The sequence below is a fragment of the Bos indicus genome, chromosome 16 (genome assembly GCF_029378745.1).
Source record: "Bos indicus isolate NIAB-ARS_2022 breed Sahiwal x Tharparkar chromosome 16, NIAB-ARS_B.indTharparkar_mat_pri_1.0, whole genome shotgun sequence".
In the NCBI taxonomy this organism is placed as follows: Eukaryota; Metazoa; Chordata; class Mammalia; order Artiodactyla; family Bovidae; genus Bos; species Bos indicus.
The window spans coordinates 77,025,627-77,051,151 of record NC_091775.1 but is presented as its reverse complement, the minus strand read 5'-3'; the positions used below and the strand labels follow the sequence as shown (position 1 = coordinate 77,051,151).

Here is a 25,525-nt window from a genome sequence, read left to right as displayed (position 1 = left end):
CTGAGCACTCTAGGTTCTGTTTTCCGTGCTGCTGCAGGACCAGATGGTCCATCAAGCACATCCCTTTACTGGGTCTTCTCTGGGGGTCACGTTGTCATTGGCACCATTTGCTGCCTGGGTGTATGGGTTGCCCTAGGTGAGATGCAAATAGGCCCTCTTAGAAATGCAGCCTGTGTGTGAGTGTGTGTGTGTGTGTGTGTGTGTGCGCGTGCGAGTGTGTGTGCTCAGTCTCTCAGTCATATCTGACTCTCCGCGACCCCATGGACTGTAGCTCACCAGGCTCCTTGGTCCATGGGATTCTCTAGGCAAGAATACTGGAGTGGGTTGCCACTTCCTCCTCCACAGGATCTTCCCGACCCAGGGATCGAACCCAAATCTCCTGCATTGGCAGCTGGGTTCTTTACCAATGAGCTACCTGGGAAGCCCACAGACTGTGACCTAAGCATTGTTTTTTTTTTTTTAAGATTTTTTAATGTGGACCATTTTTAAAGTCTTTATTGAACTTGTTACAATATTGCTTCTGTTTTACAGTTTTTGTTTTTTTGACCACAAGGCATGTGGGATCTTGGCTCCCCGGCCAGTGGTTGAACCCGTACCTCCTGTATTGGAAGGCAAAATTTTAACCACTGGACCTCTTAATACGAAAGGCAAAGTCTTAACCACTAGCCTAGGCGTTATTAATTGACTGTACTAAACTGACTGTACTGACTGTACTAAACAAGCAAAGAGCATAGCCTGTCAAAAAGAAAATAAGTTTTTTCAAATATAGAAAGGAACTGCAATTTACTGCCTTAGTAAAAACAACAAATTAAATAGCCAACTAAGAAAATGAAAGCGGAATATGCAGAGACAAATGATGGGAGTGTCACGATGTAAGGGTTATGATTGTTCTACTTTTGTACACCTGAATTGGAAAAGAATCCATCGTGTATACATTACTCCAGTGTACCACGTACACTGTGTGTACACTCAGTGAACAATGAAATAATTCTCATAATGATAATACCTTTAGAACAAGAGTGAAATGGACACACACAGGAAAACTTTGCAGGAGGAGGATGCTGTTCCCAACCTTCATGTGAGCCTTGGTCACCGTGTGAAAACCTTACTGCACGTGAAGTGTCACGGCTATCCTCAGACCACTTTAGAGGCTGCCCAGCTGTTTTCTTGCAGTAAAGTTTGCCATCTACTGGATATTGTAAGAAGTTCCAGAATAACGGAGTTCGGACTTTTCCTTTTTTCTTAAGTGCGGCTGAACTCCTCCAAGGAAGATGCCGTGAGCAATCCCAACACACAGAACTGCAGCGAGGAGCAGCTCAGTGTGAGGAAGGGAGGAGACCTCAAGCCCAGCCACTCAGCCCCCAGACTTTCTGGGGACACCTGCGGGGAGCCCAAGGGGCTGAAGAGCAATCTGAAATCGCTGTTCAGGGGAAAAGGAACTGTTTCGGAGAGTTTCTGTAATTCTTTTGTATTTGCTATTTTGGTATTGCTAGGGCTAAAATAAATGCATATATTTTAATACAAATATACATTTATATAAGTATATATGCAAACATATGTATATTTGCTAAGAAATAAAAAGTAACTTGACCAGTTTTAAAGACTATAAGCACACAAACATTAGTATTTACTTATGTGTGGGTGTTTTTATTTTCTAATAATTTGATTTATTTGGAAAACAGCCATATGGGTAATTTAGCTTAGTTATAAGAATATATTTATTTGGGTACCACAAGGTGATTTCAGGGAAAAGCATTTTAACATCTCTAAGATTACTCAGCATGTGTGCATGCTAAGTCGCTTTAGTTGTGTCCGACTCGGTGACCCTAGACTGTAGCCCGCCAGGCTCCTCTATCCATGGGATTCTCCAGGCAAGAATACTGAAGTGGGTTGCCATGTCCTCCTCCATGGGATCTTCCCAATTTATTCCTTTGTCCTTGATGGCTTTAATACACCTATCTCTGAAACAGAAATGTAATTCTCAGATTTAAAAATCATCAGTCAAGAATCTAAAAATTTTATCAACTTTTTATTAGCAATGGTTTTGGCAGTATTTAGACCGGCTGACCATAGTAGATGAGCCAGTGTGTGTGTGTGTGTGTGTGTTGGATGACAAGCAAAGCCTGTGAAGTGAGACACGCTCTGTCGGGCCTGGCTCTGGCATGCACAGCCTCTGTTTCCTCAGCTACAGAGAAGGAGAAACAGTAGAATCCACTTCTTAGGGTTTTTGTGATAACTAAAGTCACTAGATTTAATGCTTGGCAGACACACAGTAAATGGTCAGTAAATGTTAGCTCTTATTGTTATATACGATGCTTAGAGATTGTTTGGGAAAAAGTTACTGGATTAATAGAAAATGGAGCAGTAACAATAATAACCAAAAAAGTGTCATTTACTAACACAGTGTCACTGCAGGAGTTTTATTTGAGGAAACTTAACAGAGACCCGGAGAAAACAATGGCAACCCACTCCAGTACTCTTGCCTGGAGAATCCCAGGGACAGCGGAGCCTGGTAGGCTGCCGTCTATGGGGTCGCACAGAGTCGGACACGACAGCAGCAGCAGCAGCAGCATCAACAGAGACCGGAGAAGGAAATGGCAACCCACTCCAATACTCTTGCCTGGAAAGTCCCAGGGACGGAAGAGCCTAGCGGGCTGCAGTCCATGGGGTCGTGAAGAGTCGGATATGACTGAGTGACTTCACTTTCTTTCTTTCTATAGTTCCTTTTGGAGAAGGAAATGGCAACCCACTCCAGTGTTCTTGCCTGGACAATCCCATGCACGGAGGGGCCTGGTGGGCTACAGTCTATGGGGTTGCACAGAGTCGGACACAATTAAGCAACTAACATACACACACAACAGAGACCCAAGTGCACACGTACACAGCGAGACTACCAATGGGCTGATCCAACACGCAAAGACACCTTTCCCATCAAGTACATGCCATACATGCAACACTACGTATAAAGGAGGTAACCAATGAGGCCAAACACTCAGTGCTCTGTGGGGGCCTAAATGGGAAGGAAATCCAAACAAGAGAATATATATATATATAGATATATAGAGAGAGAGAGAGAGAGAGAGATGATTTACCTCACTATACAGCAGAAAATAACACACGTTGTGAAAAACTACACTCCAATAAAAATTAAATAAAGCACCTGGACTCGGTCAGGATCAAACCAAGATAAATGAGGTTTAGACTGAGAGAATAACCTGCTCTCACACAAGAACATCTTCACTATCTCACTGTATATTTCGAGTGCCGTTTAAATTCGGGGCTCAGAGAAAGGCTCGCGAATTGAGAGCTGTGATGAGGGTTTTCTGTTCAGAGGATCTGCTGTGTGTTCCCAGTGCCTATTCTGTGAGTTTTCATAGTCAAAGCCAAGATCGTACCTTAAAGATGTCCCTTCTTGTATAAACTCGGCATGTGTACAAGTCCACCTGCATTTATTTGTAGGGGTAACAACTGACCCTTGTTTCTGTTTTTTATTTAAAGGCTCTCTTATTACAGCTCTTCTTGGTCTTTTCCTAGGATTTCCTAACTGAACTCCCCCCATTAGCACTCTCATTTTTGAGGTGAGTCCTCATTTTCATTTACTCTAAGAATCGAGTCTGTTAGCAGAAGTGAAGGAAGGAAGGTAGGAGGGACTAGTGTTATTACTCATATCTGGGTTAAATTAGCAGTCCAAAATAGGCCTCACCTTTAAGGAGGGCACTCACGTGCACTCCCACAATTACACACCAAGTGTCCTCTGCTCACTGCCCTGCGGCAGGTACTTCACTGCGTTTTCTCCTCAAGCCACTGAGACCTGGCCGGGGCCCGGGGAAAGTGCTGCCTGGGATGGGAGTAAGGGCGTGCCGGCTGCGGACAGGCGCTTCTTTAACACGCTAAGGGACAGGCTTTGCCGCCGCTGCTGCTGTTCAGTCCCCAAGTCATGTCCGACCCTTTGCAACTCCATGGATGGCAGCACGCCAGGCCTCCCTTTAAAGATACAGGCACAGGCTTTAAAGATATATTATTTCTACTTTTAATGTACATTTAACCTAATTTCACCTAAATAAAAATGAAAGATGAATTGAGGAATTGTGAACATAAGTTCAATTTTCCCAGCAACATCTACTGAATAGTTTCTGATACCCTGTCATGTCAAAGATCTTTTCTTAAGAAGAATAAGTAAACATTTGTTAGTGAATTGCTTTCATTTGTACTTTTGTTTTTATTAAAATAACAACAAAGTCTACTGTCTTTATAGAGACATTTTGCTTATATCCTTGGTATTTTTAGAAGTTAATATAGATTTCTATATTAAACCAGATCTCAAAAGCCACTGTTGATTTCTATAATTGGAACAACCATTGACTTGATAAAGAGGACTTAATTCAGCTGATGCTGGGAAAGACTGAAGGCAAGAAGAGAAGGGTATGACAGAGGATGAGATGGTTGGATGGGATGAGTTTGAGCAAGCTCCAGGAGTTGGTGATGGACAGGGAAGCCTGGCGTGCTGCAGTCCATGGGGTGGCAAAGAGTCAGATATGACTGAGCAACTGAACTGAACTCAGCTGTCAAAAGAAAACATTTTTATTCAGATTTTATTGTCTCTTCCTTATTCAGAAATATGGTAAATTGGATGGACCCTGTCATTTTGGTGAACCATCTAACAATTTCAGTCATGTTGCTGTGGTTTAGCTGCTCAGTCCTATCTGACTCTTGCAACCCCATGGACTGTAGCCCACCAGGTTCCTCTGTCCATAGGATTCTCCAGGCAAGAATACTGGAGTGGGTTGCCATTTCCTTCCCCAGGGGATCTTCCCCACCCAGGGATCGAACCCCTGTCTCCTGCATTGTAGGCAGGTTCTCTACTGCTGAGCCACCAGGAGAGCTCATTTTAATAACAGTTTGTATTTCAAATAGCAAATATTTGGGATTTGGGGGTTTCAAATTATCCACAATAACTTGCCTTTAGAATGAAATAGGTTATAAACAATGCTAGAGACAGAGGAGAAATTTCCAGATCAAAGAATTCCACATCAGGGAAGGGGCTGGTTGAATTTTCTTGAGCCTGGCTTTCTGCAGAGACTGAACTTTAATTCCAGGATTGGGACTACGGTGGGGGGTGGGGAAGGGACGTGGCAGGAGATGCATCTTTATTCGGGAAGTAGCCAAAATGGCCCACACGTGGTGGGTAATCAATAGGAATCTTGAATAATGGATGAATGAGCAAGAAAACCTGGATTCCCGTTTAAGCCTGGCTGTGAAGCTCTCACTCTCACCTCTTTCGATAAAATCAAGTGGAGCAAATCATAGGGTAAATTGCTCACTTTGATATACATGATGAGAGGATCACATGGGACAGTTCAAGAAGTAGATGCGCCCTTTAAGACGTTTCTTTTCTCTGCATTCCTGTAGCCTCTAAAAAACTAGGCATTCTCTCTCTCCTACCTAGCTATCTCTATAGACAGGTTTTAAATTCTAAATTGAGGCAAATTGACTGTAATGGCAAAAGCACAATTGTGTGGTAAGACAGACAGAGGTTTAAATTTTGGTTCTGCTGTTTCCCATACCTGTGGTCTTAGGATGCGTGTCATTAGCCTGCCTCCTCATTTCTGAGGGAGACACAGACCCGCAGAGCAAGGGCTTTGGAACCTGGGTGTAAACCCTGACGCTGCCACTTACAGACAGTATGAGTTGTATTAAGACACTTAACACCTCTGTGCCTTAGCTCTCATTTTTATAAAAGTGATGCCCACCCCACAGTTTTATTGGTGATATTTAGTTAATACACATAAAATGCCCAGCAGTACTTGTAAGAGCGAGAGTGTTGTCAGCCCATTCATATTGTTGTTATTATCATGAGAGGTAAAAAGGATAACATACATAAAGTTCTTTATAAAAATTATAATAAAGTAATTATCTACTCAGTATTATTTGTTTTTCCTTTCAGTGCAGAGTTCAAAGCATAGATGCCTTGGTCCCCTTCTACTGACAAGCACAATGCCACCACATGGCGAGTGCCTGGTAAGTGCTTGCATGCTTAATAAATGAGTCAGTGCAAGGAAAATGAGAGTGTATGTCTATCCTGGAAAGAGTTGTTAGTTTCTGAGTTCTGGGAAGTACAAGTGTACTGTCATCACACATCCCTGAGGACCTTTCCTTGCGATCAGGAGGGAGCTAACCCAACTGCAAATTTAGCGCCCTTAGCTCACAGGCAAACTCTGCAGCACGACTCCCTGCTGAGCAGACTGCACTAGAGCTCGCTGGCGTCACCTGCATCTCACCTGCTCTAGAGTGTCCGTGGACTCACCAAGGACTTTTCCCACAAAGATATTTTAAATCCCCTGGGTATGGGTGCCATCTTGCTAGGTGCCTTTTACGTACAATTTCCGATCGTTAACATTGGCACACGTGAGATCGGGGCCTGCTTCTCCAAAGCTTCCTTTTGCTCTCAAAGCTTCCCCGTGAGAACAGAAGCCTCTGGGTCCTCATCTACACAGCCTACACACCTGAGCACAGGTCTGGATGGGGTCAGCGTGAGGGACCAATGGATCACACACGCGAACCCCAGAGGAGGGGCCCTGCCCTTTGTCATCCTTAAACATAACTAAAGAATGAAACTGTGAAGGTCATTTTTACTAAGTGTCAATCACTGACGATTGCAATGAGAATCTAATTATGTCCCTTTGACATTAAAATCATCTAAAGCTAATCAGGCCTGGGCACTCTGACCTTATTATAATCCATGTACACTTTAATAAGGATAGGCTTGTAAATGACCCCTTTTATTTAAAGGGATACTTACATTTTACTAGGTCCTTGCCTCTAGCGAATTGAAATTCCACAGTAAAGCTAAAAATGTTCTAACTGAAGAGAAAAATAAAAGTTATTTTTTCCCCACTCCTTCAGTTCAGTTCAGTAGCTCAGTTGTGTCCGGCTCTTGGTGACCCCATGAACCACAGCACGCCAGGCTTCTCTGTCCATCACCAACTCCCGGAGTTTACCCAAACCCATGTCCATCGAGTTGGTGATGCCATCCAGCCATCTCATCCTCTGTTGTCCCCTTCTCTTCCTGCCCTCAATCTTTCCCAGCATCAGGGTCTTTTCAAATGAGTTAGCTCTTCGCATCAGGTGGCTAAAGTATTGGAGTTCCAGCTTACCACTATTTTCTGTTATTTTCTGTTACCACTATTGTGTCTGTTGATCAACAGACATCAGATCAGATCAGATCAGATCAGTCGCTCAGTTGTGTCAGACTCTTTGCGACCCCATGAATCGCAGCACACCAGGCCTCCCTGTCCATCACCAACTCCTGGAGTTCACTCAGACTCATGTCCATTGAGTCAGTGATACCATCCAGCCATCTCATCCTCTGTCGTCCCCTTCTCCTCTTGCCCCCAATCCCTCCCAGCATCAGAGTCTTTTCCAATGAGTCAACTCTTCGCATGAGGTGGCCAAAGTACTGGAGTTTCAGCTTTAGCATCATTCCTTCCAAAGAAATCCCAGGGCTGATCTCCTTCAGAATGGACTGGTTGGATCTCCTTGCAGTCCAAGGGACTCTCAAGAGTCTTCTCCAACACCACAGTTCAAAAGCATCAATTCTTCGGCACTCAGCCTTCTTCACAGTCCAACTCTCACATCCATACATGACCACAGGAAAAACCATAGCCTTGTTGGCAAAGTAGTATCTCTGCTTTTGAATATGCTATCTAGGTTGGTCATAACTTTCCTTCCAAGGAGTAAGCGTCTCTTAATTTCATGGCTACAGTCACCATCTGTAGTGATTTTGGAGCCCAGAAAAATAAAGTCTGACACTGTTTCCACTGTTTCCCCATCTATTTCCCATGAAGTGATGGGACTGGATGCCATGATCTTTGTTTTCTGAATGTTGAGCTTTTAGCCAACTTTTTCACTCTCCACTTTCACTTTCATCATGAGGCTTTTTAGTTCCTCTTCACTTTCTGCCATAAGGGTGGTGTCAACAGACATAATCTCAATATTAATTATAAAACCATCCTGCAGAATCATTTAGCTACATGGCTACTCTTGTTCTAAAATGATACCTGAAAGTTTTATTATTTTCCACTAGATTTTTATCAGATTTTAAAGTAATTATGTTATACAGAAGTAAGGTTAAAGAAAACTGGTAAAATAAGTGAAAGCAGACTTTCAAATTTTAGCTCATTCTGCTGTACCCAAAATAGTATGGACAATATAAGAATGAAAAAAATTAGGATAAACTAGTGTTTCAGTTTTACTATTGATATTACCAAAATGCCTCCAATACCTGGGTTCCTAGGGATAAATATCTCATTAATTCCTACACAAAAAATATGGGGTTGGAGGTATTATAGCTATTTTATAAGGAGGGAATTGAGATTCAAGGATGTTCAATAAATTCTCCAAAGTTATGTAGCTAATATGTGTTCGATTACGATGCCAAAAAGACTTTAAACATTTATTTGAAAAAATTCAAATAAAAAGTGAATCATAAAAAAAAAGTACCGAAGTAGTGTCGAGACCAGCATTCCCACACTTCGTCACTCATCTAAACCACAGGATCTCATGAACTTGTGGACTTTCTGAGTCAGCATTTCTAGTGAGCTCCCAGGGGTGCCAATGCTGAGGGTCCAGACCACACTTTAAATACCAGGCCTCTCTCCCTGCCTTGTCTAACAGAGGTATGAAGTGGGTGGGCCACATATGTAACGTTAAGTCTTCTAGTGAAAAATATAATTTAAATTATAACTAAGAGGTAAAAATAAGCAGGCACAATTAACTTTAATAATATATTATGCTTAACCACATATAACTAAAACTATCATTCCAATATGTAATTAGGGTTAAAAATTAACGAGATATTTACATCTCTTTTCATCCTAAGTTGTTGAAATCCTACATGCACTCTACACTGAGTGCATCACAGCCCTAGCTAGCAACAGTTTAAGTGCTCAGAGCCACATGTGACTCGGGCTACTATGTTGAATAGTGGAGATCTCAATGGTTTTCCCATGCTGCTGCTGCTGCTGCTAAGTCGCTTCAGTCGTGTCCGACTCTGTGCGACCCCATAGACAGCAGCCCACCAGGCCCCACCATCCCTGGGATTCTCCAGGCAAGAACACTGGAGTGGGTTGCCATTTCCTCCTCCAATGCATGAAAGTGAAAAGTGAAAGTGAAGTTGCCCAGTCGTGCCCGACTCTTAGCGACCCCATAGACTGCAGTCTACCAGGCTCCTCCATCCATGGGATTTTCCAAGCAAGAGTACTGGAGTGGGGTGCCATTGCCTTCTCCGGGTTTTGTCATAATTTTGCACAAAGAACTAATGTCTAGAAAAATTACATTTGGTTATGAGTAAGACATTCATCTTCTAGTATTTAAATTGTCTTCTTTTATGGCATGATTATAGTACTAGGCATCATATAGTACTGTGTGTGTGCTCGGTCATGTTGATTCTTTGCAACCCCATGGACTATATATAGCCCACCAGGCTCCTCTGTCCACAGAATTTTCCAGGCTAGAACACTGGAGTGGGTTGCCTTTTCCTCCTCGAGATATAGTACTAGGCATGAATAAAGATGCTTCAAGGTACTTTCTTAGAGCTTATTTATTACAATGTATATTCAAATTGTGTACATCCTTAGAAACCTATGTTCCCATGAATCATTCCCAGATCTTTGCATCCTTGTTGATCTCCTGGCCTGAGCCGGCACAGAACTGATCACTGTTAAGACATCACACTTATTTATGTTGTTCCTGAATTGTTCTGTTTCACAAATGGTGACCTGTCTCCCCAGTTAGCAAAGGAACTCTTTAAGTTCAGGAAACAACATTCCCCACCTCAGTCTGTCTGTACACAGGCTCTGTGTATTCAGCAGTGACCCCACTTGGAACCCTAGCTCCTGCATGGTGCAGTAAGTACATGCTGCTGGCTTTGCTGATTGATAGGTTTTCCCCAGGGGAAATCTGTCCTGCTCACTTTAAGGCTCACCGCACTTGGACAGAGAGAATGGTTTTCTAGTCTGGTCACTGCAGGTCGTTAGCCAGATTTGGGGAAAACCCAGGTTACTGTGGTTACTTGATAACTTGGAAACAATGGTGAATACATTTCCTTTTCTTTTTATCCAGCTGAAAGCTGTGTGACACCGAGTGCAGCGAGTACAATGCCCTTGTGCCTTTGCTGTGGGCAAGATTCTGGTGGCCTGCTGCCCAGGGCGCCCTGGCACCCACTGTTCTAGCAGGCCCCAGTGCACTCAGACCCGCCCCAGCTCCCCGGCACACCCTGTAACACACATGGACCATGGGTCTCCATCTCCCAGGACCCATCTGGCAAACTCTACCCCCGAAGGCTGTGGCGAGTGTGCACGGGATGAAGGCTGAGCCTTCCTTGCTGAGTACAGAACATCGGGAAAACTAGAGAAAACTAGAGGGAGACGCGTGGTTGCTGACGTTCTTCTGCAAGTTGAAAGAGAATGTCTCGTATTTGAATTGGCAGCGTAACTGAATAGAAAATAATGAAAGTCTAAGGCTAGCTCTACTGTGGAAATGACACAGAAGGGAGCTTCATGAGCAGACACAAGACGCCATACTGTAGGAAGGCATGGCTGTACCTTTGCACTTAAAGTGTTGTGGAGGTGGGTGGGTGGATAGGAAAAGAAGGATGAACTCAAGCAAATAATTAATTCCTAATAAATTAAGTAAATTAATATTTTGCATAGTAATAGAAAACATTTTACTTGATATAAATTAGGTTTTTAAGTAAATCCCATGTATTATTCATCATTGCATATACCACCCATTTCCAACATAGACTCAATAATCGGTAATTCATAACTGAACTGAAACAAGCAAGCTTAATCCCTATGTCCTGAAATGTAACTAATTGTTTTTTCTAAGCCTGGTAGGCTACGGTCCCTGGGGTCACAAAGAGTCAGACGTGACTTAGCAACTAAAACACCACTACCAGGATTACTGTATTTTTTTTTCTCTTGAAAAGTTGTCTGCAGCCCACCACAATCTATTACTATCCCTGCATCATATACCTGGTTATACTCCCACTGATCTTTCACTTAGGAGCTCTTGAATGACACACGTGTATGAAATGGGAGCCTTCGTCGTGTTAGTTGCTCAGCCGTGTCCCAACTCTTGCGACCTCATGGACTGTAGGCCACCAGGCTCCTCTGTCCATGGGATTCTCCAGGCAAGAATACTGGAGTGCGCTGCCATTCCCTTCTCCAGGGGATATTTTCCTGACCCAGGGATCAAACCCAGGTCTCCCACATTGCAGGCAGTTTCTTTACCATCTGAGCCACCAGGGAAGCCCAAATGGGTGCCTTCATTCTTTTCTACATCATTTTTTTTAACTGTGCTAAAACAATAAATTCAGAACAAATCCAGTAAACTTACCTAGTATAACACGCAGTAAACTGTAAGTCAAATGGAAACAATGCCTAATTTGAAGCACACTGAAGGGCATAGCAAAGGATGAGAACTCAGCTTCATCAGTTGGAGCAGAAAGATGACCTCCTGTCAGTGAGCCTGGCAGGTATCATCACGCTGTGCCCCAGGCTTCCCCAAAGCACAGCCTTTTAGTGACCTGTGAGAGAGCGGACAGATGCTACCGCAATACAATGAAAGAAGCCACTTTACAGACTATTCCAATTTCATGATGGAGAGATAGAATAAGGATACAATCAATAATTTTCTGAAATGAAGGAGGCTAAGATCCTATCAGCTAAAGCCAGGTCTCTAGAGAACAATAAAATGCTTAAGCTTTACAAAATAAAAGCAATTTTAGTTTATTTACAAATTAAAAGGCTTCCGTCAAATAAGCCAATTAATATTTATCTTCCAAGGGGATGCTAATCCTATGGTATAAAAGGGTTAAGAGACCCTGAAAGAATCTGTTTACCTCGGGTCTATTTCTAAAGCACCCTATCATGTTGTTATAGAAACTACTCCGGGCTGAAAATCTCCCTCTATGATTATTGCTATAGAAACCACCAGACGGCCAGAAGCCAGTTTTTCACCCATTAGCCATCACTCCCCTACCCTCCTCCAAGACGGTTTTGCTTCTAAATGCTTCTGAGCTGCTAGAAACAGAGGGAAAAAAAGGGTAAACAAGTTTGGTGGGAAAGAAAAGACACAGAGAGAGAAAGGAGGGCACGTTACAAGCACTGAAGAGACCCGGGGTATTTCAGTTTTCCTTTACAGAGAAAAGAAGGATAATTAGACAAGCAAACAAGCCTTTAAACTGGTGACTGAATCGCCTCATGACCATCTGTTCAGATTAAAAGTGAGCAATAAAGAAAGTGCTATTCTCATATTTTTAAAGCCATCGTTGGGCATTTTCAAGAATTTCCCAGTAGAATGTGTGTCTATGTCTGACGTTTTTTCCTATTTAACTCAGATTAACACTAGAATGTGTGTCTATGTCTGATGTTTTCCTATCTAACTCAGATTAAATATAAAAAGCAATTTTCCAGGCCTTCCCTGGCAGCCCAGTGGTTAGGACCTGGGTGCTCCACCGCCATGGCCCAGACCCAGACCCTGGCTGGGGAACGAGATTGTGCCAGCTGCAGAGCACGGCCAGGGGTATAAACATACTTAAAACTTAAACAGATATGTAAATAAACAGGTAAAACAAATAAAGAAAAGGCAATTTTCTTATGATAGTTTCATATAAGATATTGTTAAGTTCTAGTATGGTGTCATAGTGAAAAACTCATGCTTTGATAACCATAATCTAATTCATTTCCTTCTTCCCAAGGTTGTAATCAGTTTTTAAGTTCTCATATGATTTTAAAGTTTTGGCACTGTTTTGTGTAAAAATGGCCTACATAAATTAAACCAGACAACAGAATTTTTTTTTTTACTTCCTTTATCATACCTCAGACTTTATCTTTTCATACTGAATTGCCTTGTCTGTTAATAAATAACAAATTTGCTTGGACTTTATGGCTTTTAGTTTTAAAATTTCAGCAGACACATACATAAACCTGACACGGAAATAACTCAGAATCAGATTTTTTGACACAAGGATGATGGTTTAAATGTTTAAAAACTGTCACCCCCATGAAGAGCTTAGAGATATCAAGGGTTGGAGGAGTTTGCTGGCAAGACAGCAGAGCAGGACATGAGCTCACATCTTCTTACAAAAACATCTAGGTCAAAACTAACTGCTGAACAATCATTGACCAAAAAAATGCTGGACCCTACCAAAAAAGATACCCCACATCCAAAGACAAAGAGGAAGCCATGGGACGGTAGGAGGGGTGCAATCACAACAAAATCAAATCCCACACCTGCCAGGTGCGTGACCCACAGAAAGGAATATCATTGTACCACAGATTCTCCCACAGAAGTGGAAGTCCTGAGCCCTGTGTCAGGTTTCCCAGACTGGGAGTCAGACAATGGGAGGTGTCCCCAGAGAATCCGGCTCTGAAGGCAAGAGAGGTTTGAGTACACGTATGCCACACGACTGGAGGAAACAGACCTTGTGTGTACCAGGGCCCAGAGAAAAGATCAGCAACCTCATAAGAGACTGGCCCAGACCTGCTTGCTAGTCCTGAGGGTCTCCTGTAGAGCTGGAGGCGGCTGAGGCTCACTGTGGGAACAAAGACACTGGCAGCAGCAGTTCTGGCAAGTACTCACTGGTGTGAGCCTTCCTGGAGGCCTCCTACTAGCCCAACCCAGGGGCCTGCAGGCTCCACAGCTGGGCTCCCTAAAGCCAAAGCACCAACAGGATAGGAGAGCTGGACCATAAAGAAAGTTGAGGACCAAAGAATTGATGCTTCCAAAATGTGGCGCTGGAGAAGACTCTTGAGAGTCCCTTGGACTGCAAGGAGATCAAATCAGTCAATTCTAAAGGAAATCAACCCTGAATATTCATTGTAAACACTGATGCCCAGATATGCAGATGACACCACCTTTATGATATAAAGTGAAGAGGAACTAAAGAGCCTCTTGATGAAAGTGAAAGAGGAGAGTGAACAAGTTGGCTTAAAACTCAACATTCAAAAACTGAAGATCAAGGTGTCCGGTCCCATTGCTTCAGGGCAAATAGATGGAGAAACAATGGAAACAGTGACAGACTTTATTTCCTTGGGCTCCAAAATCACTGCAGATGGTGACTGCAGCTAGGAAATTAAAAGATGCTTGCTCCTTGGAAGAAAAGCTATGAGCAAACCTAGAAAGCATATTAAAAAGCAGAGACATTACTTTGCCAACAAAGGTCTATATAATCAAAGCTATGGTTTTTCCTGCAGTCATGTATGGATGTGAGAATTGGACCATGAAGAATGCTGATTACCAAAGAACTGATGCTTTTGAACTGTGGTATTGGAGAAGACTCTTGAGAGTCGCTTGGACTGCAAGCAGATCCCACCAGTCAATCCTAAAGGAAATCAGTCCCGAATATTCATTGTAAGGTCTGACGCTGAAGCTGAAGCTCCAGTACTTTGGCTCTCTGATATGAAGAGCCAACTCACTGGAAATGACCATGATGCTGGGAAAGATTGAGGGCAAAAGGAGAAGGGGGCAACAGAGAATGCAATGGCTAGATAGCATCACCCACTCAACGGATGTGAATTTGCGCAAACTCCAGGAAACGGTGTAGGACAGGGAAGACGGCATGCTGCAGTCCACGGGGATGCAGACATTCAGACATGACTTAGCGGCTGGACAACACCAACAACCTCAGAGCTGCTTCTGCTCCAACCCCGGAACATTTACATCTTTCTTATTCTGGAATTATGATTATTTAGAGGACTACTGTTGCTGCTGTTGTTGACATGATAACATATCATTCCTTCAGAAGAAACCTCCCAGAATTTGTGTCAGTTTATATCAATATTTTGTCAGTAAAGAATGTATTTGGCTTCATTCTATAAAAGCACAAAAGTTGTTCTTATAGACATAATTCGTCTGTTTTACAAGATCTCTTTTCTGAGATTTTTAATAGTTTTGAAATTTGATCTGAATTTATAGATATATTGGATCCTAACTTTTCATTGATGTATATATACACACACACAATATTTCTTATAATTGCATTTTCTTTTCTTTCACTAATTTTAGCTGTGTTATTTTATGAATCTATCACCTTCTTGAAATTGGACCAGACAAAATATTGTGGAAAAGGGTTCATGTACTGGATATATTAGAGACAGTGAAAAATACATGAATAATATTAAATGTTGCCATGTGTAATTTTTGGAGAAACAGTATAAAAGTACTTTCTTTTCTTTTATTTGAATGGATAATGGCCTCTGTTCTGTAGCCATGGTCTGTTTTTCCTGCCCTAATGGTGTTTTATGAGTGAAATAGTATGCTTATTTGGTTTCAATGGTGGTTTTTTGTGTGTCTTACTGAATAACAGGGAGAAGGCAATGGCACCCCACTCCAGTACTCTTGCCTGGAAAATCCCATGGATAGAGGAGCCTGGTAGGCTGCAGTCCATGGGGTCGCTAAGTTGGACTTAACTGAGCGACTTCACTTTCACTTTTCGCTTTCATGCATTGGAGAAGGAAATGACAACCCACTCCAGTGTTCTTGCCTGGGGAATCCCAGGGACGGGGGAGCCTGGTGGGCTGCCGTCTATGGGGTTGCAGAGTCGAACACAACTAAATCGACTTAGCAATTGAATAACAACTAATAGCAATTGTTAGTATGTATTGATAGTTATCCTTCCATTCTAAGGTTTATTTTCATATTTTTAAATATTTCCTATTTTCAGGAATGTTCAATTTTTTTCCATTTTATTTAGTGTGGAGCAGTTTGCCTAAGTTATATTATTTATGAGAAATCTAGGGCATGATAATTTAGCATCATTTACAGAAAAGAAAGAAGAATATTTGAGAAAACCCTTATCTTTTACTCAGACTTGATGACTTTTAATTTAAGAGAATTTCAGTGGTCCAGTGCCTGACTCTGCTCCCTAAACAGGGACCTAGCTTCGCTCCCTGGTCAGGGAACTAGATCCCACAAGCCACAACTAAGGATTCACATGTTGCAAATAAAGATCCCGCATGTCACAATAAGACCCAGCACAGCCAAATAAGTGAAGATTAAAACAAAAAGAAAGACAGAAAGAAAATATCATTGGGAAAGAAGCTCCATTATGGCAGAATTGACAACAAAATCTCTAAGTTTTCCAATCATAACAGCAACTTTATCTAAAATAACACCAAGTGTTTAAAGATTTGGGATTGCCTGGTGGCTCAGATGGGAAAGAGTCTGCCTGCAATGCAGGACACCCAAGTTCAATCCCTGGGTTGGGAAAATCCCCTGGAGAAGGGAATGGCCACCCACTCCAGTATTCTTGCCTGGAGAATCCCACGGATGAAGGAGCCTCATGGGCTACAGTCCATGTGTTCACAAAGAGTCAGACATGACTGACTGAGTGACTTCACCTTTTTTTTTTTCTAAACAACTATTTGTACTTATTTTTATATGATGTCATAATCTGTCACTGAAACTGATGTAAGAGATTAAGATACTTTGGTAATCCAGTTACTGTGTTCAGACACAATGCTGACCTCTTACAACTAACTATATATCCTAAACATACAAAGAACCAAAAAACCACCTCAAGAATGTTTGTTTCATAACCGTTTGAGAAGAAAGAAAGGCACATTTGTTCCTTGTCAGAAATCAGCCAAGGCACTCCACTGGGTATCATGTGATTCTATCATTTTGTAGATATTTACCAAGTTAAACAACTAATAATCAAAGGTTGGATAGTACACAGTGTTAAATCCTTAACTCTGCATTTGAACTCCTGCCTCAGCACAGGGTCCTGGGTGTGATCCCTGAGCCTTCTGCTCGTTTGCAGATGAAAAAATGGAAAGTGTACATTCCTTAATGAAATAACAAGTGAGCAGGCAGAGTGTTCCTCCAATTCATGATTTCCCTGCTAGAAAGACTCAGTATTTAATACCTAAAACTAATAGAATGTGTGTATCTTTCATTAGAGACTGTGATACTTATTTTAAACAATATTTTTAATCCAACAATGTACAGAAACAGCCTCAAATGAAGTGCCGATTGTAACTGGTGGAGAGTCATACATCGATACTTGAAAGCACATGGTGTGTCCGCAAGGAGGCTGTGCCTCTGAGATGCTGTCGGCTGTAACAGGGAACTCTTGGTTAAGAGCCACAGTAATTGTGATGGTTTAAGCATTTTACATTCTAGGAATGAAGTTTAACTTGGATTCTAGAAAACTGGCTGGGACGTTTGGGTTGATGTGAAATGCAACTTTTTCCATTTAAAATATTACATAGTAAACATTTTCACTCTCAATGTTTGATTCTCAGGAATGAATTACTGGTATTAAGCAGGCAACGTTTCTCCCCCACCTTTTTTCTTTGCTAAAGCACATTTGAGTTGCATTTTAGTAACTTATAAGCAAAAGAATCCTAACTACTATTTCATTAGTGTCTTATTTTTGTGGACTCAGACATTTTTGCCTTGCTTAAGAAAACCTTTTTCTTTCCAAGATTATTAAAAAAAAATTGTCTCTTATATGTCATTCAAATCTTTTACAGCTTTCAATATTCTTGGTAATAGAAATCTGAAATTATGTCAAAATAAAAATATTAAAGTGAAGAAACTATTTTTAGCTTAGCTCTTCAGGTTTAGAGTTTTAATTTTCGGAAATTTATTTCTAGGCACGGTGGAAGAAGGCCAGTGCTCTGGATGAGATTGCTGTCCCGCAAGTATTCATTCCTCTCCTCACCTCGAGGAACATATACTGCCCCACTCCCCGGATGTCGGGTTTGGTGGTATGACTTGCTTTGACCAAAGGGGCATCAACAGATATTAATATATTGCAGAAGCACATTATACTTCCTACCACCCCACGTGGCCTTATACATTTGCACTGAGTTTTTGTTAAAACAAGAGTCATTATATAATTAGTGTACTTATGCAAACACGGTTCTCAGGTGAACGCTCTAGTGATTCTAAGGTTCACATAGAGCACTCTAACTATGTATCCATTAGTATATATTTTCCACTTTATTCACTGAGTTTTCTGTATATCTAACTCTAACTGATCTAGGAGCTTTGTGGCAGAACTCTAAAGTTCCTCTCAATATGGTAAAAAACACATTTTAAAAAATTTATAAATCCATTAGATGAGCTGCTCAACAGGCTAATTATATGGCTGGTAGGCTGAGATTTCCCTTCGAGTTATCTTGGGAATTCCTTTTCCCTGGGGCCTGTGGTCTGGCACCAAAGCGGCAGTCCAGGGTCCAACAGCTTCCAGGAGGAGACACCCCCAGCCTCCAACTTAGTAAAGGATAGAGGATTTAGGTACCACCACCTCCTACTAAGGTCTGGTGATGGGGAAGGAAACGGGAAGAGAATATTTTCTCTTTAACTCCCAAATGCTCAGATTTTCTTTTATGTTTTCTATTCTGAAAATTGCCAAACCAGCAGGGCTTTGGTCATTCCTTGAGGCAACAAGGAGAGTCACCAGAGAGGTTCTTTCCTTGAAAAAATTTTAATTTTTTTTTCAGTTTAATTTTTTTTTTTACTTTACAATATTGTATTGGTTTTGCCATACATTGACATGAATCTACCATGGGTGTGCATGTGTTCCCCATCCTGAACCCCCCTCCCACCTCCCTCCCCATCCTCTCCCTCTGAGTCATCCCAGTGCTATACGACCCAGCAATCCCACTGCTGGGCATACACACCGAGGAAACCAGAACTGAAAGAGACACATGTACCCCAATGTTCATCGCAGCACTGCTTACAATCACCAGGACATGGAAGCAACCTAGATGTCCATCAGCAGACAAATGGATAAGAAAGCTGTGGTACATATACACAATGGAATATTACTCAGCCATTAAAAAGAATACATCTGAATCAGTTCTAGTGAGGTGGATGAAACTGGAGCCTATTATAGAGTGAAGTAAGCCAGAAAGAAAAACACCAATACAGTATACTAATGCATATGTATGGAATTTAGAAAGATGGTAACGATAACCCTGTATGCGAGACAGCAAAAGAGACACAGATGTATAGAACAGTCTTTTGGACTCTGTGGGACAGGGTGAGGGTGGGATGATATGGGAGAATGGCATTGAAACATGTAAATTATCATATGTGAAACGAATCACCAGTCCAGGTTCGATGCATGATACAGGGTACTTGGGGCTGGTGCACTGGGATGACTCATTAAAAGAAATTTCAATTATTTTGTTTTCAACTGTGAGATGACTTATTATAATCCCATACTGCGGGGCAAACTCTGTGAGCAGGGAAATGTACCAATCAAATACATATAAACACCATACCATGGGACAGACGCTGCCTGCCCCAAATGAAAAAATTAAAAGATGAAAGCTGTGTACAAAAAACCACTCATTGAACCTACTCTCATTTTATCACCCAGTGAGCAAGTGTGGATTGTTTTCAGTTTCCCTTTTTTAAATACGTTGTTAGACCAGCAGACGTCCAGTTGCTAGAAGTGCTGTATACTATATTCAAGAATCTACAGTAAAGCAAGTGTGCTTGTATTACATTAATTCTATCATGCTCTGTGTTCTAAACTTCCTGAATCCTTACAGTGAAGAAATAAATTTCTCTAAATACTTGGATTCCAGCGCTATTCTTTTGGAGGTAGAAAAGCAAATGGCAGAAGCAGAGGAGAAAATATTGCAAAATCCATTAAACAGAAGACCTTATGCCAGCCTAGACACCAACTAGGAAATTTCGTGTGTGTGTCAGGAAGACACAACAGGATGTTCAAAGATCTTCATGGAAGTCCAAACTACTCTAAGAATGAACTCTGAAGTGTGAGTGACACTGGAACAGAACTATCTGTCCTATTGCTCTTTGTTCATCAGTGAATATACATTTGCACACTGCACACACATATACACACACATATATTTTTACACATTTACATATTCAGACATTTTTGGATTTTTAGGTTTATATTTTTTCCATCTTTATAAAAGCACTTGGTATATTGTGAAATGCAAAACATACACGAGGAATTCTTTTTCTTAATCACTATCATCACAATAGTTAACATGTATTGAGAATTTGATATATCAGGAATTTTTAAATTTAGACCCCATAACACAGTTAAGAGGTAAACCTCATTCTTCTCCCTATTGTACAAAGAAACACATCAAGCGTTATTGCTAGCATAGTAAAAACAACATGAGCAACAATAGATAACTTTGGTTGAGTCTGAATTGTTTGCCAAGTTTTCCAAGCACCTTATATAAATCAGCTCATTAGCTAATTGGATTAGCTTCACAGTAATTTTATGATTTAGAACTGATTATTATTGCCATAATAAAACAGCCTTTAAGTAACTTGCAAAAGCTTATGTAGCTAGTAAGTAGAAAGGCCAGGTAGAGAGAGGGTCAGGAGTGCTCCCCAGGTGATTGGGCTAAGTTGGGATGAGACAGAGCCTGAGGAGGCCATGGGACTCCAGCAAACTGCACCTTAGAGCTCTAGTCGTTGTTGGTATTGCTTATTCAGAAAGTCGTGTCCTCCTCATTTTGCAACCCCATGGACTGTAGCCTGCCAGGCTCCTCTGTCCATGGGATTTTCAGGCAAGAACACTGGAGTGGGTTGTCGTTTCCTTCTCCGGGGGATCTTCCCAACCCAGGGATTGAACCTGCGCCTCTCGCCACATCTCCTGCATTGGCAGGCAGGTTCTTTACCACCAAGCCACACAACCAAAGCTCTGTCACCATGAAATTAACGAGTCACCCACTCCTCCACTAGTGTAAGTTGTCTAGCCATCAACGACAGTTTATGGATATTTCTGTTCACTTTCAAATTTTAAAATAATTAAACAAAAAAAAAAATCAGCATTTATAGAGTACCAGCTGTGGTCTGGGCTTCTCTCTGCTATTTTAGTTCCTGCCGTTAATGTTATTTGTGTGCATTTTCTCTCATCTTTTAGACTCAGGGCGGCAGTGGTAGGAACCATGGCATCTTTTCCTTTGCATCCCCAGGGCCTTGCGTGCTGTTTGGCACACGTTATTTTGTTAACAAATATCCATTAAACTAACTGAGTTGCCCATGTAAAGCCCCTTAATCCTGTCCATCTTGTAAAGCAGCTTTTATTATCCTCATTCACACTTGTGAAAACTGGTGACTGGGGAAGTCATCTGCTGAAGGTTTCTGCCGCTTTAGAAAAAGGTCTGAAACTTGACCCTGGCAATCCTGATGGTGGCTCTAAAGCTCTCACTGCCTCCCAGCTCTACAGGCACTTACTAAGTCCTCTGAATGCTTGTGTAAAATACTGTAGGTAAAGTGCAAGGCAAACAAAACACGCTTAATAAATGTTGTACCGGCCTCTAGGTAGCACATGCATTCAAAAGAAATTATAATGGAAGAAATAAAAGTGAATGGACTTTCATTTTATACCTAAGAGTTATTTTCACAGTTACAACTGGGGGACCTGTCTGGCTACACAGATCAAGCTTCTTCTCCAGCATCCTGCTAAGGGCACGACTGACGGCGTGAAATGAGTGGAACACAGAACGTTCTGCCTGGTTGCGGTGGCTGTTTCTGTCTGCCCTGCTTTAGAAAAAGGCCCTGTGAGCTTTCATTAGGAGTGAAAATGACTGGATGCCAAGGAAGCCCAGAGGGAGCCCGCCCTGTGCTTGACTTTGGATGTTCACGTCGTTACTTTCTGTGCCATTTTCTTTCTGCTACAAATGCATTTTCAGCAATGAAGTGATTTCTCTTTCATCTTTGATCCTCAGCCCCGGAGTCTTCTGTGCCCAAATCCTGCCCCTGGCAGAGTCTCTTCCCACTGTCTCACTGTTCCACACAGCACCCACCCAAACCTAACCCACCACCCACCACCTGTGCCAGGCTCTTCGCCTCCAACCCTCAGGACAGTACTTTCAATTTCTTGGCCAGGCTGGACCATCCACTGTGGGATAAGCTCTCCTCTGCTGCTGCTGCTGCTGCTAAGTCGCTTCAGTCATGTCCGACTCTGTGCAACCCCATGAATGGCAGCCCACCAGGCTCCCCCATCCCTGGGATTCTCAAGGCAAGAACACTGGAGTGGGTTGCCATTTCCTTCTCCAGAAGCTCTCCTCTAGGGTTTAGAAAAACCCAAAATCTCAGATGGGGAATCTCTGCCCAGTCGCCATTCTTGATAGTTCATAACGTGTTCCTTTGTTTTCTCCTAGTTCCTCCTGATTGTTGGTTGGAATATTTTCACAACTTCCGTCCTTTGACCATTTAACTTCCTTCAGCCCCCTGGGAGTTCTGCATCCTGGACTTCACACCAGCATGCATCTCCTTGTTTAGCGCTGTCCAGAGACTCAGGGCAGGAGGCCTCCTCTGAACCTTGACCTTCTGGGTGCCCATCTTGGTTGCTTCCTGAGTCAGCAAAGCTTCTCTACTCATGTTCCCCAAGGCTGCTCATTATCAGACACTCTTCACAGCTATTGAGGTTGACTCCTGGACTCCTTTTTTTGCCTCTAATCCTCTTTGGTTTCACTCCCTAAAATTCAGTAACAAAGATATTCCTAGAATTGAGTCTGAAAATGCTGGAGGATCACTCCGTTGATTAGTTTGGTTTTTTAATTAGATTCCCAAAATCAGTTTCCAAAATGAACAGTTCATCACCTGCATTAGAAAGATTTTTCTTTAAAATACAAACATTGCAATTTGGGTGGGGAGGAACATTCACAAGGATTGCAGGTGTTTGAATGTCCAGTTCAAGAAAGCTGTGAAGTATTCAGGTGCAGTTAAGACTGATAATCAAAGACACTAAGGAGCTGACTGTAAAAGTCAGATAATTCTTCAGGTGCTATAATAGTTTATCCAAGGTAAAAATTATAAAAGGACTCTAGTGAAAACTTGTAGATTATAAAGATCATTCATGTAACTATTATTCCTATCACATTATAATATTTATATACCCATACCTATATAAAATACCTTGTCAACATCCTAACCTCCAAAAATCCTTTTAGAAAACACACTTAGTCACATATTTTTAAATCTACTTCAGATGTTTTAATCCACTGTATTTGTTACACAAAGCTTTTAAACACATATATCCACTCTTCATTTTTAATAGCAACCCCACAGTTATCCTCTGACTTACTGATTCATTAACAAACATGTTTACACACTTGACTCTCGTACTCAAAACCAGTGAGTAGATAATGATTGGGTGGTATTTAAATTACACCACATATAGACGCCACAGAGAGAAGCTGAAATGATTTAAGAAAATAACCATAAAAATTAGAGACTGTGCAGCAGAAACCACACGAGGAAAGTACCCCTGTGAAGACAGTAGACTCAAAGAACATCAGAGCAGAAAGCAAGGAATCTGGTGGGCTGCCGTCTATGGGGTCGCACAGAGTCGGACACGACTGAAGTGACTTAGCATGGCATTGCATAGAGCATATGAGGCTTCCCTGGTGGACCCCTGTGAAGACAGTAGACTCAAAGAACATCAGAGCAGAAAGCAAGTACGGGCACTGTATTAGGGCTCATGACACGACTGAGCAACTTCACTTTCACTTTTCCCTTTCATGCACTGGAGGAGGAAATGGCAACCCACTCCAGTGTTTTTGCCTGGAGAATCCCAGGGACGGAGGAGCCTGGTGGGCTGCCGTCTATGGGGTCGCACAGAGTCGGACACGACTGAAGTGACTTAGCATAGCATTGCATAGAGCATATGAGGCTTCCCTGGTGGACCCCTGTGAAGACAGTAGACTCAAAGAACATCAGAGCAGAAAGCAAGTACGGGCACTGTATTAGGGTTCAGTATAGAGCATATGAGGCTTCCCTGGTGGCTCAGAATGTAAAAGCATCTGCCTACAGTGCAGAAGACCTGGGTTTGATCACTGGGTTGGGATATATAGAACATATAAAGCAAAATATTTTAAGTATAAACAGACTTAATATATGCAATTAGATGCAAACACCACCATTGGAAAGGCTCAAGAGTGGGCTCCAGGTGGGCTTAAAACGACTTCCAGAACACTACAGAACTACCCTGAGACGGCCACTGGCACTGCCGAGTGCAGAACACAGGGCCATAACTCTGAGCCGGGGGTCAGGGCTTCCTGCTGTCACCGCCACCATCGCCACAGGCTTTGCCACAACTGCCCCTTGACAACCAGGTGGTGGGTGATGGAATGCTGCCCTGGCCTCATGGATGGGCAAGCCTGTACACACAGCCCCAAAGAGGAAGAGGGCTCACTTCTGCTTTCCAAGTGCTTTTAATTGGTGGAAGCTAATTCATGCATAGAAATTCCTTCCCCACCTGCAAGGAAACTGAGAAAATGTAGATTTCAGCTTTCCAGCACCCACAAAGCAGAAAGGACAGAGAAGGACAGTGGGGTGAAGGACGAGTGAGTCAGGCCACAGTATCTACACAGAGGTCACCTGTGTGCATTCCTCCAAATTACAGACGATAAATATGAGGATCGTAGAGGTTAAGCCTGAACATGGTGTGGCCAATCACACAATTTCTTTTATTGACTAAATCCAGTGTTCTTTTTTAACTATACCCCACTGCCATTCACAAATCAATGTCTCCCATGTGGTTAAATGTTTAATGTCACTTAAAATTAGCATTGATATATAATTTTTAATTGTGGTCAATTAAAAGAGCAGGCATCAAATTGAATTTGAATTATTTTAAAGTAATTATTAAAGAATTATTAAATTATTAAGAATTATTAAATGATATATTATATTCAATATAATTCAAAAGGGTATATGAAATTCCACTTTCAAGATCTGTACTGAAAAGATTTTGGGACTCTTTTTTTCTGTTAGGAGTAATAACTCTTTTGCCTCAGAGTAAAAATAAACAGAAAAATAAATTGACCAAAAATAAATGACCTAATCATTTGGATTTGGGCTTCGTTTTAACAACAACAAACAAATGATAATGAGAAAATTGGATGCTGGAGACCAAGACACACAAAATGCTTGTATTCAGCGAAACTTTATGGGAAGTGGGACATTTGCAAGTGTGTATGATTTAAGTAAGCCTTGAGAATGGATCTTTAACCATCAGGAAGAACTTGACACCCCTTCCCACTTGACTCCTAGAGCCCAAAGGAGTTGTTTAATTTCACAAGTGTTTGGTTCTTCTAATTTTAATTTGCTGTTGCTTCTAACCCTAACAGATTATAGTTCAGGATGAACTAAAGAGGCTCTTGTGTGCGGTGTTGATATTCCCCTACACCTGTCCCGAGATGTCTTGCATTCTTTCCGCCTGGCCTCCAATCTCACCCTGGATTTCCTATTCTTCCTTCCATCCTTAATCAGTCGGGACCAGCAGATTCGCCTTCACTCTTGCCACACTTGGTCACTTTTTTACCCTCCTTTTGTGTGTTTTAGACCCTTTTTAGGCCTTTATATTGGTTACTTTTGGGTTAATTATGAGCTTTATAACTATAACCTAGACAGCATATTAAAAAGCAGAGAAATTACTTTGTCAACAAAGGTCCATATAGTTAAAGCTATGGTTTTTTCCAATAGCATGTATGGATGTGAGAGTTGG

The 25,525-nt window shown here is 41.8% G+C and overlaps 1 protein-coding gene across 5 annotated transcripts in view; it reads right to left on the bottom strand.

Annotated features, from left to right (window-relative positions):
* CRB1 (crumbs cell polarity complex component 1) overlaps nt 1–25,525 on the bottom strand; it is a 265,895-nt gene that overhangs the window by 158,825 nt on the left and 81,545 nt on the right. Inside the window, exon 2 of one of the 5 annotated variants that reach the window (XM_070768705.1) lies at nt 1–132. The exons of the other annotated variants lie outside the window; for them this stretch is intronic. Within the exon in view, the coding sequence (XP_070624806.1) occupies nt 1–61 (61 nt within the window). The 5' untranslated portion in view covers nt 62–132. The remainder of the gene's footprint in view (nt 133–25,525) is intronic. 5 annotated transcript variants of the gene reach the window in all.